Below are 14,929 nucleotides of genomic sequence, written 5' to 3'. Positions count from 1 at the left end.
TGTACATGGTGCTGTACAGAGTAAAACAGTAAATAGCAAGACCCTGCCGCATAGGCTTACAATCTAATAAAATCATAGTAAAACAATAAGGAGGGGAAGAGAATGCCAACAGGTACAGGGTAGGGTAAGCAGGTACAGGGTAGGGTAAAACTAACAGTATAAAGTCCGCACAACATCAAGTTTTAAAAGCTTTAGGAAAAAGAAAAGTTTTTAGTTGAGCTTTAAAAGCTGCGATTGAACTTGTAGTTCTCAAGTGTTCTGGAAGAGCGTTCCAGGCATAAGGGGCAGCAGAAGAAAATGGACGAAGCCGAGCAAGGGAAGTAGAGGCCCTTGGGCAGGCGAGAAACATGGCATCAGAGGAGCGAAGAGCACGAGCGGGGCAATAGTGTGAGATGAGAGAGGAGAGATAGGAAGGAGCTAGACCGTGAAAAGCTTTGAAGGTTAACAGGAGAAGTTTATATTGGATTTTGAAGTCCCTTATCACTCCCATTAGCACATACTGTTTATGTAGCAGCACTCACAATCTTGTATGTGTTGTATATGATTTGACGTAAGGCCTACAAGATTACAATAGATTTAATGCAATTGAAGGCTTCCTTTTTCATGGTGGAACTCCACACAATGGGCTACAAAAGCCCCTGAAAAGTGGTCAAGAATTGTTGTTGTTGTTTGTAGGCCCCTCTCCCCATTTGCCACTTCCATCTTGTGGAAAATCTCCATGGCATTGCTCATACCCTTTATGGCCACTGACAAGTGTGGTGTTGTGTACGCACCCAGGCTGTCACAAGTTGCAAAAGGTTTGCAAGCATCACAGTGCAACCCACTGCCCTTGCCACTACACAAAAGCTGTTTTGGATAGTGCGTGTGTGTAAAATACAACGTGGCCATAAATGACAAGAAGTGAGGGGGAAATTGAATTCATAAAAAAGTAGCAAAACCGACAACAAATCTATGAAATACCAGAGATTACAAGTATACTGAAAAAGAATCAAGAGCAAAAGGCAAGAAAGACTAAAGAAAAAAGCAATAAGAATACTGGTGTTGCAGGGAGAACACTGTTATGATAGTAAAGATAATTTTTACTCATTTTTCCGTAACGCTAACCAATTAGCCTGCTAGAACCACAGATGCGTTATTACCCAAGTTCTGAACTAAACTGCAATAGCTAATGTGTGTGTGTACATGCAAACACACGCACTTGTGTGGATATTCAAGGGAAATATTCAAGGTGGTGTGATGGGAGATTGAGAGGTTTTCTGATTAGAACATTACATGCAGCTGTGTAAACATGAATAGTGCCTTGGGAAAATTGACGTTCAGATGCATATGATTGGATTGTATGACGTGAATAAGCATGACAAAGTTGAAGGAGCTTTCATGCTTTGCAACTTTGCCCTCTGACTACCTTTAAGTCTAAAACAGACATCCTCATGAATCAACTGCCAATGACTAGTTTGCAATTATGTTTTATATTTACTGGCTTTATCTGTTACACTCTTAGTCCTAGGAGTTCCCATATTGGGACAATCCAGAAATGTTCATGAATAGATTTTACTCACATTCAGGCATGACTGGTTCCCAAATTTAGAACCAGGGAAAACAAAATCTGTTAGGTCAGATTTCTGGGTTCTCTGAAATGTACTGCTTGTTTCTTACATGTTCTACCTGGAACTGTTTCCTCTCCAGCACCTTTCTGAGGGGGTGTCTGTATGCCCAATTAACTCCGTAGTGGCTGCACAGTGGAGCTGTGTTATTTATATGACACAGCTGCCATATCACATCCACATTGGGCTTTTCAACCCCAAACTGTGCATTTTCAAGGTGTCGATTTACCACAACTTTTCGATTTGCTCCAAGGTCTCCACATTGTTTCTTGTGTCTGGTGACCTTGGTTCAGTTTATCCACAAGTGGACATAGCTCTGGGTAAGTGGAGGAATGCAGGGTAGGGGCAAGGGCTGAACTTGACAAGCAGAATGGCCACCAGCTCTGGTTTTGCCTGGCTGGATAGCTTGCACTCCCTCCTGCTGTCTCATTTTTACCTCGCAGCAGCAATGCTGCAGGGTTTTGAAGGAATCACCTACTAATGCTGTGTCATATAGACACCCCCTGAGATTCACCTGCCCTCTGCTTGTTGCAAAATTGTGCAAGTTGACCTCTACATAACTAATTTATGGATTGGATGGGAGACACATAACAGAGTTGCTTCTGTTTGAGTTCTGTGATTATCTGGTTTTCTTTCTCTAAATGGTTTCATGACACTTGAAGCCAATTAATTTTTTACTTTGTAAGTCAACGTAATGTGATCTTTATCTTTACACACTGGAAATAACTTCTCAGTGCTCCACCATGTGTTAAGAGCAGACGTTGCAGATATCAAGTATGACAGATAAAAGCCACATTAATGTGACAAAAACAAATGTGAGAAATTGGTCCCAATATGATCAGATATGCACATACATGTAGATTTTTCCAACTAGCTTTATTTAGTTGTTAATTAAGTCAATTGAGATGACTCAAGCAAACGTTTTTACAGACCTTTCATACCAAAACCAATGATACCAGATTATTCGAATGACAAAGGCAGAGAAAAGTATGTATTCTAGCATCTTAGTGGCAATGTTTCTACAGAACCATGAATGCATAATTCAGTAATGAGGGAAATTTATTTATTAAATTAATTTATTAAATTAATTAACTGCCTCATAAAATAAATGTCTCTAAACTGATTCATTATACAAGTATTCTATTGTATTTGGTTGGAATTGCTAGGAGTCATTACATTCAAGCTGTCAGGATTCATGACTTCAGATTACTCCGATTTAAATGGGCCAAGAACTTGCACATGTTCTTGGCCAGACCTTGTTTCCCTCTTACTCCTGGGTTGGCAGCCTTTGTAGCATCGCGAAGCATGGTCATGTGCATGACACACCACAATTTTGCACTGTATATAAACACTGGAATATTTGTTGAGAAATCTGTAGGGTTTAAATTTGAAGTTGACGGACCTTCTTTTCGGAGTAGAAAACCCAGTAAAGGTAGTATCTTGTATGCATCTGAAACAAGAAGAAAAAAGACAAGCCATTTATACTTTGTTATACATCATACAAGAACAAGTGACCCATAACTTAATGGCCCTGTTCAGAAGACACCTTAAACCACGGCTTTAACCACAGTGAATAAGGCAAAAGGCCATGGTTTAAGGTATCTTCTGAACAGGGCCAATGAAAATGGCACACTGATTTGAACATTTGACTACTACAGAAACCTGTTAGATGGCTTTCAAGCCATCTAGATAAAATCACTCGGCTTATGTGATGTCTCTGTGGGGCAAGTGCCTGGGTACAACTGCCTTGAGGCAGAGAGATACCAGAAATCCAAAAGATGTCAAAATAATTCTAACACCGCTCAAATGCAGTAAAACCGAACAGTTACTCTTGAGTCCAAGGAGAACCTATGAGAACCATAGTAACTTCTCTCCATCCACCCTTTAACCAGCTGTAAATGGTTCTGTGGAAATTAGTGATGTGTAAGATGGTCAGGAAGGCTTGAGCTGGTGTGATATGCACAGGGGACAATGAAGATGGAACTGGGCATGATCTGCAGAGGTGTTTGGTAGCAAGGGAGACAGAAAAAGAGCTTAGAGGCCTGGAAAGATAGAGACAGAAGAATGGGGGTGGGGGGAAGAGCAGGATTAAAGTAAAACTAATGTTTGCCTGTGTAGCTAGGCCAAAAAAAGTGGGGGGGAATAATGACTGGAATTGTGTAAGGTATGTAGAAATACTGATTTGTTGGCTGATTTTCTTTCTCCTTACCCTTTGTTTATTAGGCCATAGCTCTCAGTAGTGAAGCCATAACCGTTAGGGGAAACCACACACGTGTCTGTGAATAATATCAGGTTTGGATTATAACTGGAGAGAGTGGCTTGGAGAAGTAAGTCATTATTCAGCTTCACATCCACGAAGTAGGGCAAGTTCTTCATTGGGTGCAAAAAGGAAGGCGAGTCATAAAATATAAATTTCACATGGGCGTGTCTGCTTTGCAGTGGCTCTTCTTTTCCAACATCATTCTCGTCTACATTATATGTCATTTCCTTCATTGTCTTTGGCTCCATTTTGCAGGTGAAGTGGAACTGGGGCCGTATGCCTGTCCCAGAGCTGCTGACAGTATTGGAGAAACTGCTACACCCTCCATTATTCTGTTAAAGCATTAAACAAAATATAAGTACTGGTAAATTTTAAACATTCAGTCTTCACTAGCACTAAACAGGCAGATTAGTGAATTACTTTTGATATAGGTGAAACAGTGGGAGCAAACATATGTTCCCTGAGAGGACTGCTGATTGGCTGTAAGAAGCCCCTCCCTCTCCACAGTGTGGCGGTAGAAATCTCCACAGTAGTAGGATGCGCTGTTGCTGGCCTTGCTATTAGGCAGAGTGAGAAAGCCACCTCAGATGGCAGATGCTGAGGACAGCGGGGTGGTAACAGTCCTCCCATCAGTTCCTCATGAAGCCCTCTCCTTGCATACATCATTGACTGTGAACCCTTCAAGCATTTGCTGGCACCTGTGGAATTGGGGAGGAGAAAGTCTTATTCTTCACCTCCGGCAGAAGAATATGTTGGGCTGGCTCTGGACCTGTGATGTTCCATGAATGGTAGGGACCAATGTAGGGCATTCCAGGTATGTGCATCAGGGAGACCATGGATCCACAGGATCTTAAACCCTCTTTTCCCCCTAACATATAAATGTAACATTTATTTAGAACTGCAATGTCTCTGTTGCGCAAGCAGTTGCTCCCACTAGTGCACAGGCAAAAAAGGGACACTGCCCTTTATTTTCAAAATTCTTACCCTTAAAGCTATCAATTTATTTATTTATTTATTTATTTATTTATTACATTTTTATACCACCCAATAGATGAAGCTCTCTAAGCGGTTCACAAAAATTAAAACTACGATGAGCATTAAAACAACCAACAATTTAAAAACACGAATATAAAATACAATATAAAAAGCACAACCAAGATTAAAACCACACAGCAAAAATTGATATGGGTTAAAATATGAAATTAAAACAGCAAAGTTTAAATTTAAGTTAAATTAAGTGCTAAAATACTGAGAAAATAAAAAGGTCTTCAGCTGGTGACAAAAGGAGTACACTGTAGGCACCAAGCGAACCTCTCTGGGGAGCTCATTCCACAACCGGGGTGCCACAGCAGAGAAAAGCTAAAACTATATAGAAGTAAAACTATATACTGTATTTCTTCTATTCTAAGATGCACTTTTCCCCCCATATAAACATCTCTAAAAAACTGGGTGCATCTTAGAATCGCGGATGTGTTTATTATTTCTTAGAATCAAAGCTTTTTTTCTGTTGGTGGTGCTGAAATTAGTGTGCGTCTTACAATCAATGGCATCTTAGAATCGAAGAAATATGGTAGGTATGTCGTATGATCAGGTATACACTTTCTTACCTCCCGTCTTGTCCCACATCCATCATATGGTATATAGAATATATAATGGTCACTTGTAACCACAGGTTTACAGGCGGGGTCACTCAGGTACAGATTGCATTGAGAGCAGCCCTTTGAAACGAGATAGTCTTTGGCAATAACTGCCTTCATGTATTCCTTCAAACATGAAAGGGTTACTGGACAGAAAGCAAAGCAGTGTCAGGAGATATAAGCAAGGAATGTAATAATGCAATCAGGCTGTTGTGTACATGCACAGTTAAAACTACCATTGTCACAGTACTGTAGATAGATTCCCCATTATGCATTTCCAGTTTAGCCTGTGTTTACTCTACATTGTTTTTCAATTGTAATTATTCATTGGATCATTTTGATATTGTTTGTTTTTGGGTGCTCTACCCTGAAGGACTTAGTAGTAACAGTAGCTAGTTTCTTATGCAGTTTACTTAGAAGTAAGTCCCCTGTGTTCCAACTCCCACAAACGTGTGCATAGTATGGCAGCCTTAAGGGAGGGAGGGACTGAAGGAATGCAAGATCTGGTTATTCAGAAATTTAGCTTCATGTCAATGGAATCTTAGGTCAGGCATGAGGAACATGTGGCTCTCTAGGGGTTGTCATTGTCAAACTCCATCAGTCCCAGCCAACATGGGAAATGATCAGGGATGATAGGAGATGTAGCCCAACCACTCCCCAATCCCTGTCCTAGATAAATGACATACTTTGTTTCCCAAGGGAGCTTCTGTTTCCAGATGACTGCCTGCCATGGTCATGCTGATTTCTAAAGCCACCAGATATAAAGTCATTAAAATGAACTGTTGAATTGGGAAAGGGAACTGTGTGACCAACATCTGAGTGGTTCCTCATTCAACCAGAGCAGCCTTCCCCAACCGGATGCCCTCCCATTGTTTTGGATTAGAACTCCCATCATGCCTGATCATTGGGCCATGCTTGCTGGAGCTGATGGGGATTATAGTCCTAAACATCTGGAGGGTATCAGATTGGGGAATGCTGAACCAGGTTTATCCAACTGGTGATATCTGTTGTTGCTCTAATCACTGTTGTTCTTTCACAGATCAGAGAGAGGAAGCAATTCCTGATTTGACTCCTCATTTTTGCTATTGCAGAAGGCAAAGACACCAACAAGTGAGTGAAGGCTACTCAGGTAGGCTTGAGCCCCAGTTCCTCTCATTTTAGAAACCAGGCACTATAGACTGGTTTCTGCCACTTATTGCTTTTCTGATGGCTTTGCCATGAATATAATTAAGCTCATGGACTGAATGTCAGTAAATTGAACCCTAAACCTCCATGACCAGACTTTTTCACCTTTCTCACAGGCAAAGGAAGCAGCAGCTATGAAACAGACAAAAGTAATATGCTGATGGGCTTCTTACTACATTCCCAGGTGTTATGTTCTTTACAGGATAAATTCTGTCAATTGATAGAGCCATGTTACCTTTTCCATACTTCACCATGGCCTCAAACAGCAGTGACTGGAGAGAAGTTGGAGGACTCTCTCCGTCCACAACAACAATTGGTTGTTGTGACTTGGCCTTAATCAAACTAAGGATGGATTCCAGACCATTATAGCAGTAGATTTTTAAGTGGATGGCATTTTGCCACTGAACAGAGACATGTAATGGTCCAAACATTCTTGTGTGATGCCAAGCACCCTGCACATGTTTGAATGAAAAGCTTTTAGAATGCATTCAACAACAAACAGCAAACATTTACCAGGATCTGTGTTTGTATCATCCACAGGAGCTATGAAAGAAAGACAATAGAAGTCAACAGTTAAGACTTATCTGTTCATGACATTGTTTTATGGAGTGGAGGGCAAGGGGCAGGGGTAGCTCAGTATCTTTAAGGAGCGATCCCTAAATGATGTTGCAGCACAGAAACTACCAAGGCAGGAGACTTTCTGGCCCAATTGCTGAGCAACAAACCACCACTAGCCCCATGACTGGCTGGATCAATAAAAGCAGTTCCCGGGCATGGAATAAGATATCACAGGTTATGGATCCTACCAGTCTTAGCAGTGAGCAGGGTTATGACAGAGCATCTGAGTGGGCCATATAGTCTTCCAACCCAGTGGGAATGTCAGTCAGTGATGTGAAGTGTTACATGGGGCAGCTGAGTTGTGTTTTACACCCCTATTCAACATGTACAAAACTGTAATATAAAGGGCTCCCATGTTCACCCACACATGTAATAATATTGCATTCCTTATGAACTAAGGGCTAACTCAGACATTATGTTACACATGTGACTCCCACCAAAAATGGCAATCTATTTAAGTCCTCCTCCTCCTCCTCCTCCTCCTCCTCAGCTATGTCTGGACATCATCATGTTTCCTTGCATCTTGCCAGCAGCAGTCAGTGCTATAGAACAGGGACTGGGAAATGAGTGAACTTGGTGTGATGGAGGTAAAGGAGAGGACTAGATGCACAGTTGCTGTTTTGGTGGCAGCCACATGTTTATCATAATGCTAAATTCGCCCCTGAATTCTTACCTATGAGCTAATCAAGATTTATTTAAAATGAACTGATTTACATAATGATTTACAAAAGGGGCATATAATTTAAACAGTAATCATATGCATTCATAAATTATTTCTCTGACACAAAAATGTAATTACCAGCTGTAGTGATCATCCTGGGGGGAACTGGTGGAAGACATGAAATTAAATGAAAAAGTTAAATAAAATTACTCCCCACTGAAGTGGCATAAATCTTGCAATAGCATGATAGTGTATTACAAGTTATACATCATCTACATTTATTCATTACTCACAGGCAAATTCCAGCATAAAAACCTACTCAAATGCCTGCACACTCAGAATTGGGATATTTTCATAATTTCTCTAAAGGAGCTATCCAAAATGCTGAACCTATTTTGGGGGTGAGGTTCAGCACCTTGCAAAGCTCCTTTAGAAATCTGGCTGGTTCTGATGAAAACCCAAAATAGAATCACAGCCCCACCGAAACCAGAGCCAGTAGCCTCCACTGGCTACAACACTTGCCCTTTCAATATGAGCTGCCCACTCCTCATCAAGTTGATCTGCAAAGTTTCTGCCCAGAGTCATCCCCTTTGATAGAGGGAAGAAGAGAAAGGTAAGGTGGTAGAGCAGGGCAGTCTAAGTAGTGAAGGTGGGAATCCTGTTGGATCCTGGAATGGATCAAGTTTTACTTTATTCCTTAACTTTAGAATGCCCACTGACAGAAGATATGAAGAAATATGAAGAAATACTTTTTAAATGTCAAGGCCGCCATCTGGACAATGCAATTATTGAATTATTGGCATGGGATGATTATTCAATTAGTCAGTTAGTGGCTGGGATGACTAGACAGTTTTTGCTCTCTATATATGGCTGTGTTTTATTCCCCATCCTTACCTACTGCTTATCAGATGTGATCGTTGTGAGTATGTGTATGCTGTAACTAAGTTATTCAACCAACTTCTATGCCAGTAAAAGAAGCTCTGTTTTATCTTAACAAAGTGTTTGAACTTATTTGAGTCTTTGCTGTTTTCTACTGAGAGATGCTTCTAACAGAACTCTGCTTATTCTGGAGAGGAGTTACTTTCCAACAAATCCATGATGTGATCTTATACTGAACCAGACTATTGGTCCACCTAATCCAGTGTTACCTTTTGCCAATTAAACAGCTGTCCAAGGTCTCATTCCTGCACACCTAAACACACCTACTAGGGAGTAAGCCCCATTGGACACAACGGGTCTTACTTTTCACTAAACATAGACTGCATTGTAAGCATAGCTGTCAAGAATACAACTCAAGATCTTCTGCATGTCAATTATGTGCTCTGGCTGTGAGTTACAGATCATCCCAATTTCAGTGGTCTACTAATTGTGGAATAATCTGCCAGTGAGGACTGTCAGTAGCTCTCCTTAAACTAGTCAGCAGAGCTGTACAAAAACCTGGTAATCGGGATGTCGTAGGCATCTGGCTGGGCTCGAGGCCCAGCCATGTCTCACATGCTTGGCCCCCCGGACTCTAGCCCCCGGATCCCTGCACTTTCCTGACTTGGCACGTACCAAGTTGGGCAAAGGCAGGGATCCCCGATTCCTTCCCAAGACACAATTTTGCATAAAAAATGGCAGCTCAGCCTTTTTCATAAATGGCCATTTGCACAAAATTACAACGTTCAAAATAGACCATTTACATCTGTAATTTTGCATTAAGAACCCTTTAAGGATGCCATTGATGCAAATAGCCCTTTGTGAAAAAGGCTGAGCTGCCATTTTTATGCAAAATGGCAAAATAGCAGCTCGGCAAGGAAGTAGGAGGCTGTGTACTGCTCACCATGTGCCTATGGATCACCTGGCAGCTCGCTGGACACAGTGGGAAGGGTCCACCAGCTGGTGGGGGGTCTGGCAAGTGGCATGTGACCTGGGCTGTGGTAGGTTTGCCTATCCCTACTTGGTCAAGGATATCCAACTGGTAATTTACAGGTAGGGCCCAGTGACCTAGTTTGTACGATCAGTGTAACCCACCATGGCAGCAGGTTGCCAGCTAAAGCCCTTCACATTGGCTTCTTCTTCTTCTTCTTCTTCTTCTTCTTCTTCTTCTTCTTCTTCTTCTTCTTCTTCTTATTATTATTATTATTATTTATTTATTTATATAGCACCATCAATGTACATGGTGCTGTACAGAGTAAAACAGTAAATAGCAAGGCCCTGCCTCATAGGCTTACAATCTAATAAAATCATAGTAAAACAATAAGGAGGGGAAGAGAATGCCAACAGGCACAGGGTAGGGTAAGCAGGTACAGGGTAGGGTAAAACTAACAGTATAAAGTCCGCACAACATCAAGTTTTAAAAGCTTTAGGAAAAAGAAAAGTTTTTAGTTGAGCTTTAAAAGCTGCGATTGAACTTGTAGTTCTCAAATGTTCTGGAAGAGCGTTCCAGGCGTAAGGGGCAGCAGAAGAAAATGGACGAAGCCGAGCAAGGGAAGTAGAGGCCCTCGGGCAGGCGAGAAACATGGCATCAGAGGAGCGAAGAGCACGAGCGGGGCAATAGTGTGAGATGAGAGAGGAGAGATAGGAAGGAGCTAGACCGTGAAAAGCTTTAAAGGTTAACAGGAGAAGTTTATATTGGATTCTGAAGTGAATTGGAAGCCAATGAAGAGATTTCAGAAGCGGAGTAACATGGTCAGAGCGGCGAGCCAAGAAGATGATCTTTGCGGCAGAGTGGTGAACAGAAACCAACGGACTGATGTGAGAAGAAGGAAGGCCAGAGAGAAGAAGGTTGCAGTAGTCCAACCGTGAAATAACCAGCGCATGAACAAGCGTCTTGGCAGAAGAGTCTGAACCTGGAGAGGGTGACTTGTTGGGATGGTTAAACAAACTACCACCCAACCATACAACAGGCCGTGGCTTTTGGGTGGTTTGTTAACCACCCCAACAAGCTACCCTCAACCAGATTTGGATTACATAAGAAGCCACGCCTGGCAAGGGTAAGTATTTAAATTGGGCCAGCATGCACAGCATCCACTGTGGCTTATTAATCACACTTGTGTCATGTGAACCAGTCCACTGAAGCTGATGAGAAGTGATTAGTACAAGTGGTTAGTACATTCCCGTTACAGGGTTTGCTTCTTACTTGCAATTTTGAAACTATTGGGAGTCAGAAACCCTTGGAGATCTACATCAGGTCATTCAGAGATCTGATCTACTTTCTGCTCCCCACCACCGACATAGAGAATAATGGATCTATCAGCATTACAAGAGTACCTGAGCAGACCACACCAGCATCTTCTCTGTGGATGCAATTGCTTATCCCCCATCCTCTGTGGGAGCACTGGTTCAAGGAGAGTTCATTCCCATTGCAGGATACATCATCCAAAAAAATTGCGCCTGAGCCTTGACCAAACTCAGCATTTCCTGGTGCTGAGAGAGCCTCTCCACATCCAGCCTGCCTACACACAACACGTGCGTCGTTCATGTCCCACAGGTCATCACAGACTGTCCCCCACTTTCCATTGTGAAACACTTCAAGCCGTCCCTCACATCTGTGTCTTCCGTTGACGAGTTTCACAGCCCCTTTTCAGAAAGACAAAGGAGAAGCACTGGTTGCCAATGGTAGATCAAGCTCTATACAAATTATATATCATGTCCATTTAAGTTTAAGGGTTCTTCCAGCCTTCCCCACCTGCTGCCCTCCAGATGTTTTGGACTACAACTGCCAGAATTCCTGACCATTAGCCATACTGGCTGGGGCTGATGGGAGTTGGAGTCCAAACATCTAAAGGATGCCATGTTAGGGAAGGCTGGGCTGTTCAGTGGCCAATTCCTCCATGACAAACATATCCCACAATATTTGCAGACTGGAAACTAGAATTTAGGATTATGCCATGGAGTAGACATGTCACCTCTTACCTGTTGAAGGAGGAATGTTCTGCGTTTTTTCTTGAAAACAAAGAAAGAAGAAAAAAATGGAGTAAGTGGAATAGTGCAGTAAATAACATTTCACTGAAATCAAAACTGCATAGAATACATAAAGTTTAAAATACAGCAGAAGTTACTCATCAAGAAAAGTGGTTGATATGAATGTCATGTTTGGTTCTTGCATTAAGAGGGAAGATGAAAGACAACCACCAATATTGCAGTCAATTACATTTCTGCTCCAATTAAGCTGCAATCCACAGTCCTGGGAGACACTTAACCTGAGGGTAAATCTCATTGAACTCAATGGGACTTACCTCCAAGTAGATGTGCATTGGGTTGGAGTTCTGAAATTTCTCTTTTGGTCATTAGCTGTCTAATGGGTAGGACAAACAACAAACACCCAAAATTTATTTATTTATTTATTTATTTATTTATTTATTTATTTATTTATTTATTACATTTCTTTCCTGACTTTTTCCCTCCAAGGAACCCAAGGCAGCGTACATCATTTTATCCTCACAGCAACCACCCTGTGAGGTGGGTTGGTCTGAGAGTCTGTGACTGGCCCAAAGTCACCCAGTTAGCTTCCATGGCTGAGTGGGGACTAGAACCCAGATCTACCGATTCCCAGTCCAACACTCTAACACCACACTGGTTCTCACTGCAGGGTAAGAGGAGGGGTTGAGGGTGAGGGCAGATTTAGGGAAGTGCATCTTCCTGTAGGGAGGAAAGGGTGGTTCAAGAGCATCACTTGGCGGGGCCCTGTGTGTGTTTGGAGTATGAAGCAGGTGATGTGAGTGCATAGCCCAGGGGGCCAAAACCTCCAGCCTGGGATACCAACTTGACAGACAGGTCCTTTGACCTGTAAACCATGCCCATGTGCCAACAAAGCGAGACAATGCAACCCACTAAGGTAATGCTACAATCTGAGTAACACTCCCAAACAGAAACCTTCACATTTCCACCATTCCCAAGTTCCTAAAAAACTCTTTTCCAGATGGAAGATCATGACAGTGATCTTATACTGAAGATAAGAATGAACAAGCTACTCACGTGTGAAACTCTAGCAGAGATAAGCTTGCAGAAACATCTGACATTCTCAAACTATTCCTAACAGTTCTACTTACTAGGCACAAGGCTGGCCTTGTACCTATACCTGACACTTTTAAGGGAAATGTGTAAGTCTTTTCTCTTTTTAAGCACTGTTCCCAGAATATTTGTGCAGATCTAAGAATTGTAACTTGGTGTCTTTTTCTTATATACATTTTCTGATATTATTAAGATACAAGAACTCTATTTGTCTATCAATCCCACTATTATCATAAGTGATAGGAGCTATCACTTATGATATCAATTGCTTTTAGAAGTGAGGCAACTAAAGCATCTTCATAGGGTGTCAGAAGCCATGTAAGAGAACAACTTGACCAGGCTCAAGCCAAATACACAGAGACTCTGGAATCCTTTTCTCAAAGCTTTTGTACATGAGGCATTTATCATGCACTCATCATTCCCTTCTCACAGCTGATGATGGGTTCTTTAGACAACACGGTGACCCTCCAATTTCACATCTGTGTCTAACCAGCATTTTTTTAAAGAGGGGAACATGCAGCACTCCATTGTGAACATGAAAGGAAATGCAATTTCTTCATATGTATTTGTGATATAACACTATACCACAATGCCACCCAGAGGTTTCATAGCGAAAAGCAGGAAAGAAAACATTCTTCTTGTACTGTTTGGAACTCAATTTTGCAACAAAGCTGAAAGTAGATACAGCAGATTAATAGCAAAGCTCATGGTTGTCAATTGTCATCAATCCAATTTCTGTTTCAATTAGAGTAGCATTTTGTTTTGATCCTAAGCCACAAAGATTGCATATTTTTTGTGTGGCTTCAGCATCAATCCACCTTCTTACTCTCCCAAAATGACCCCTGCTTACTGAAGGGTTCCACAAACCTGAATGCTTTCTCATTGTTATCTAACATTTTGGCTAGTCTTAATAAAGAGTATTGCCCTATACTGATTTTTTTCTAAAGTATCTACAAGGATTTCTTTGCTTTGTGTGCGTCTTGAAGAAACCCACAGAAAGTCACTGAAAATACAGGTCCTAAGAGACTACCAAAAAAGGATTGTTCATATTATCTTTTGTTGCAATTTGTCCCTTGTATGAAGAGTATGCCAGCCAGTTCATGAAACAAAGGTGTTTCCTCTGTATTTCAGTCACTTACACCATGCTCCTGTACATATCTATTCAGAAGTAAGTCCCACTGATTTCAATGACACTTTCTCCTAGCTAACTGAATATAGGATTACAGCCTTAGATAAAGATAATAATGGATCTATCAGCATTACAAGAGTACCTGAGCAGACCACACCAGCATCTTCTCTGTGGATGCAATTGCTTATCCCCCATCCTCTGTGGGAGCACTGGTTCAAGGAGAGTTCATTCCCATTGCAGGATACATCATCCAAAAAAATTGCGCCTGAGCCTTGACCAAACTCAGCATTTCCTGGTGCTGAGAGAGCCTCTCCACATCCAGCCTGCCTACACACAACACGTGCATCGTTCATGTCCCACAGGTCATCACAGACTGTCCCCCACTTTCCATTGTGAAACACTTCAAGCCGTCCCTCACATCTGTGTCTTCCGTTGACTAGTTTCACAGCCCCTTTTCAGAAAGACAAAAGAGAAGCACTGGTTGCCGGTGGTAGATCAAGCTCTACACAAATTATATATAATGTGCATTTATATTTATGGGCTATTCCAGACATCCCCAATCTGGTGCCCTCCAGATGTTTTGGACTACAACTGCCAGAATTCCTGACCATTTGCCATGCTGGCTAGGACCGATGGGAGCTGAATTACAAAATGTCCTAGTTATCATCACAGCTCTCCCCTACTTTCCATTGTGAAACCAACCCTCACGTATGCTTCTTCCATTTATTAGTTGCACAGACCCTTAGAAAACTGGGAGAGAAACATTGGTTGGCAATGGTTGATCAAATTCTATACAAATTACACATAACGTGAATTTTGTTTCATGGCCTAGTTGTTGGC

General features: G+C 41.8%; 1 protein-coding gene across 1 annotated transcript in view; it reads right to left on the bottom strand.

The window, feature by feature from the left end:
- Window positions 1–3,809: 3,809 nt before the first annotated feature.
- The window catches only part of LOC134403154 (deleted in malignant brain tumors 1 protein-like), a 36,045-nt gene continuing 24,925 nt past the window's right edge, over window positions 3,810–14,929 (bottom strand). The window contains exons 15-20 of the mRNA XM_063133263.1: window positions 14,232–14,540; window positions 13,425–13,445; window positions 11,218–11,526; window positions 7,200–7,229; window positions 5,472–5,647; window positions 3,810–4,196 (exon numbers count right to left, since the gene is read on the bottom strand). Coding sequence (XP_062989333.1) covers window positions 3,810–4,196; window positions 5,472–5,647; window positions 7,200–7,229; window positions 11,218–11,526; window positions 13,425–13,445; window positions 14,232–14,540 — 1,232 coding nt within the window. The remainder of the gene's footprint in view (window positions 4,197–5,471; window positions 5,648–7,199; window positions 7,230–11,217; window positions 11,527–13,424; window positions 13,446–14,231; window positions 14,541–14,929) is intronic.

Source organism: Elgaria multicarinata, chromosome 8 (assembly GCF_023053635.1).
Source record: "Elgaria multicarinata webbii isolate HBS135686 ecotype San Diego chromosome 8, rElgMul1.1.pri, whole genome shotgun sequence".
NCBI lineage: Eukaryota > Metazoa > Chordata > Lepidosauria > Squamata > Anguidae > Elgaria > Elgaria multicarinata.
Note: the sequence above shows the minus strand (reverse complement) of the source record. Positions and strands in the feature narration are given on the sequence as shown.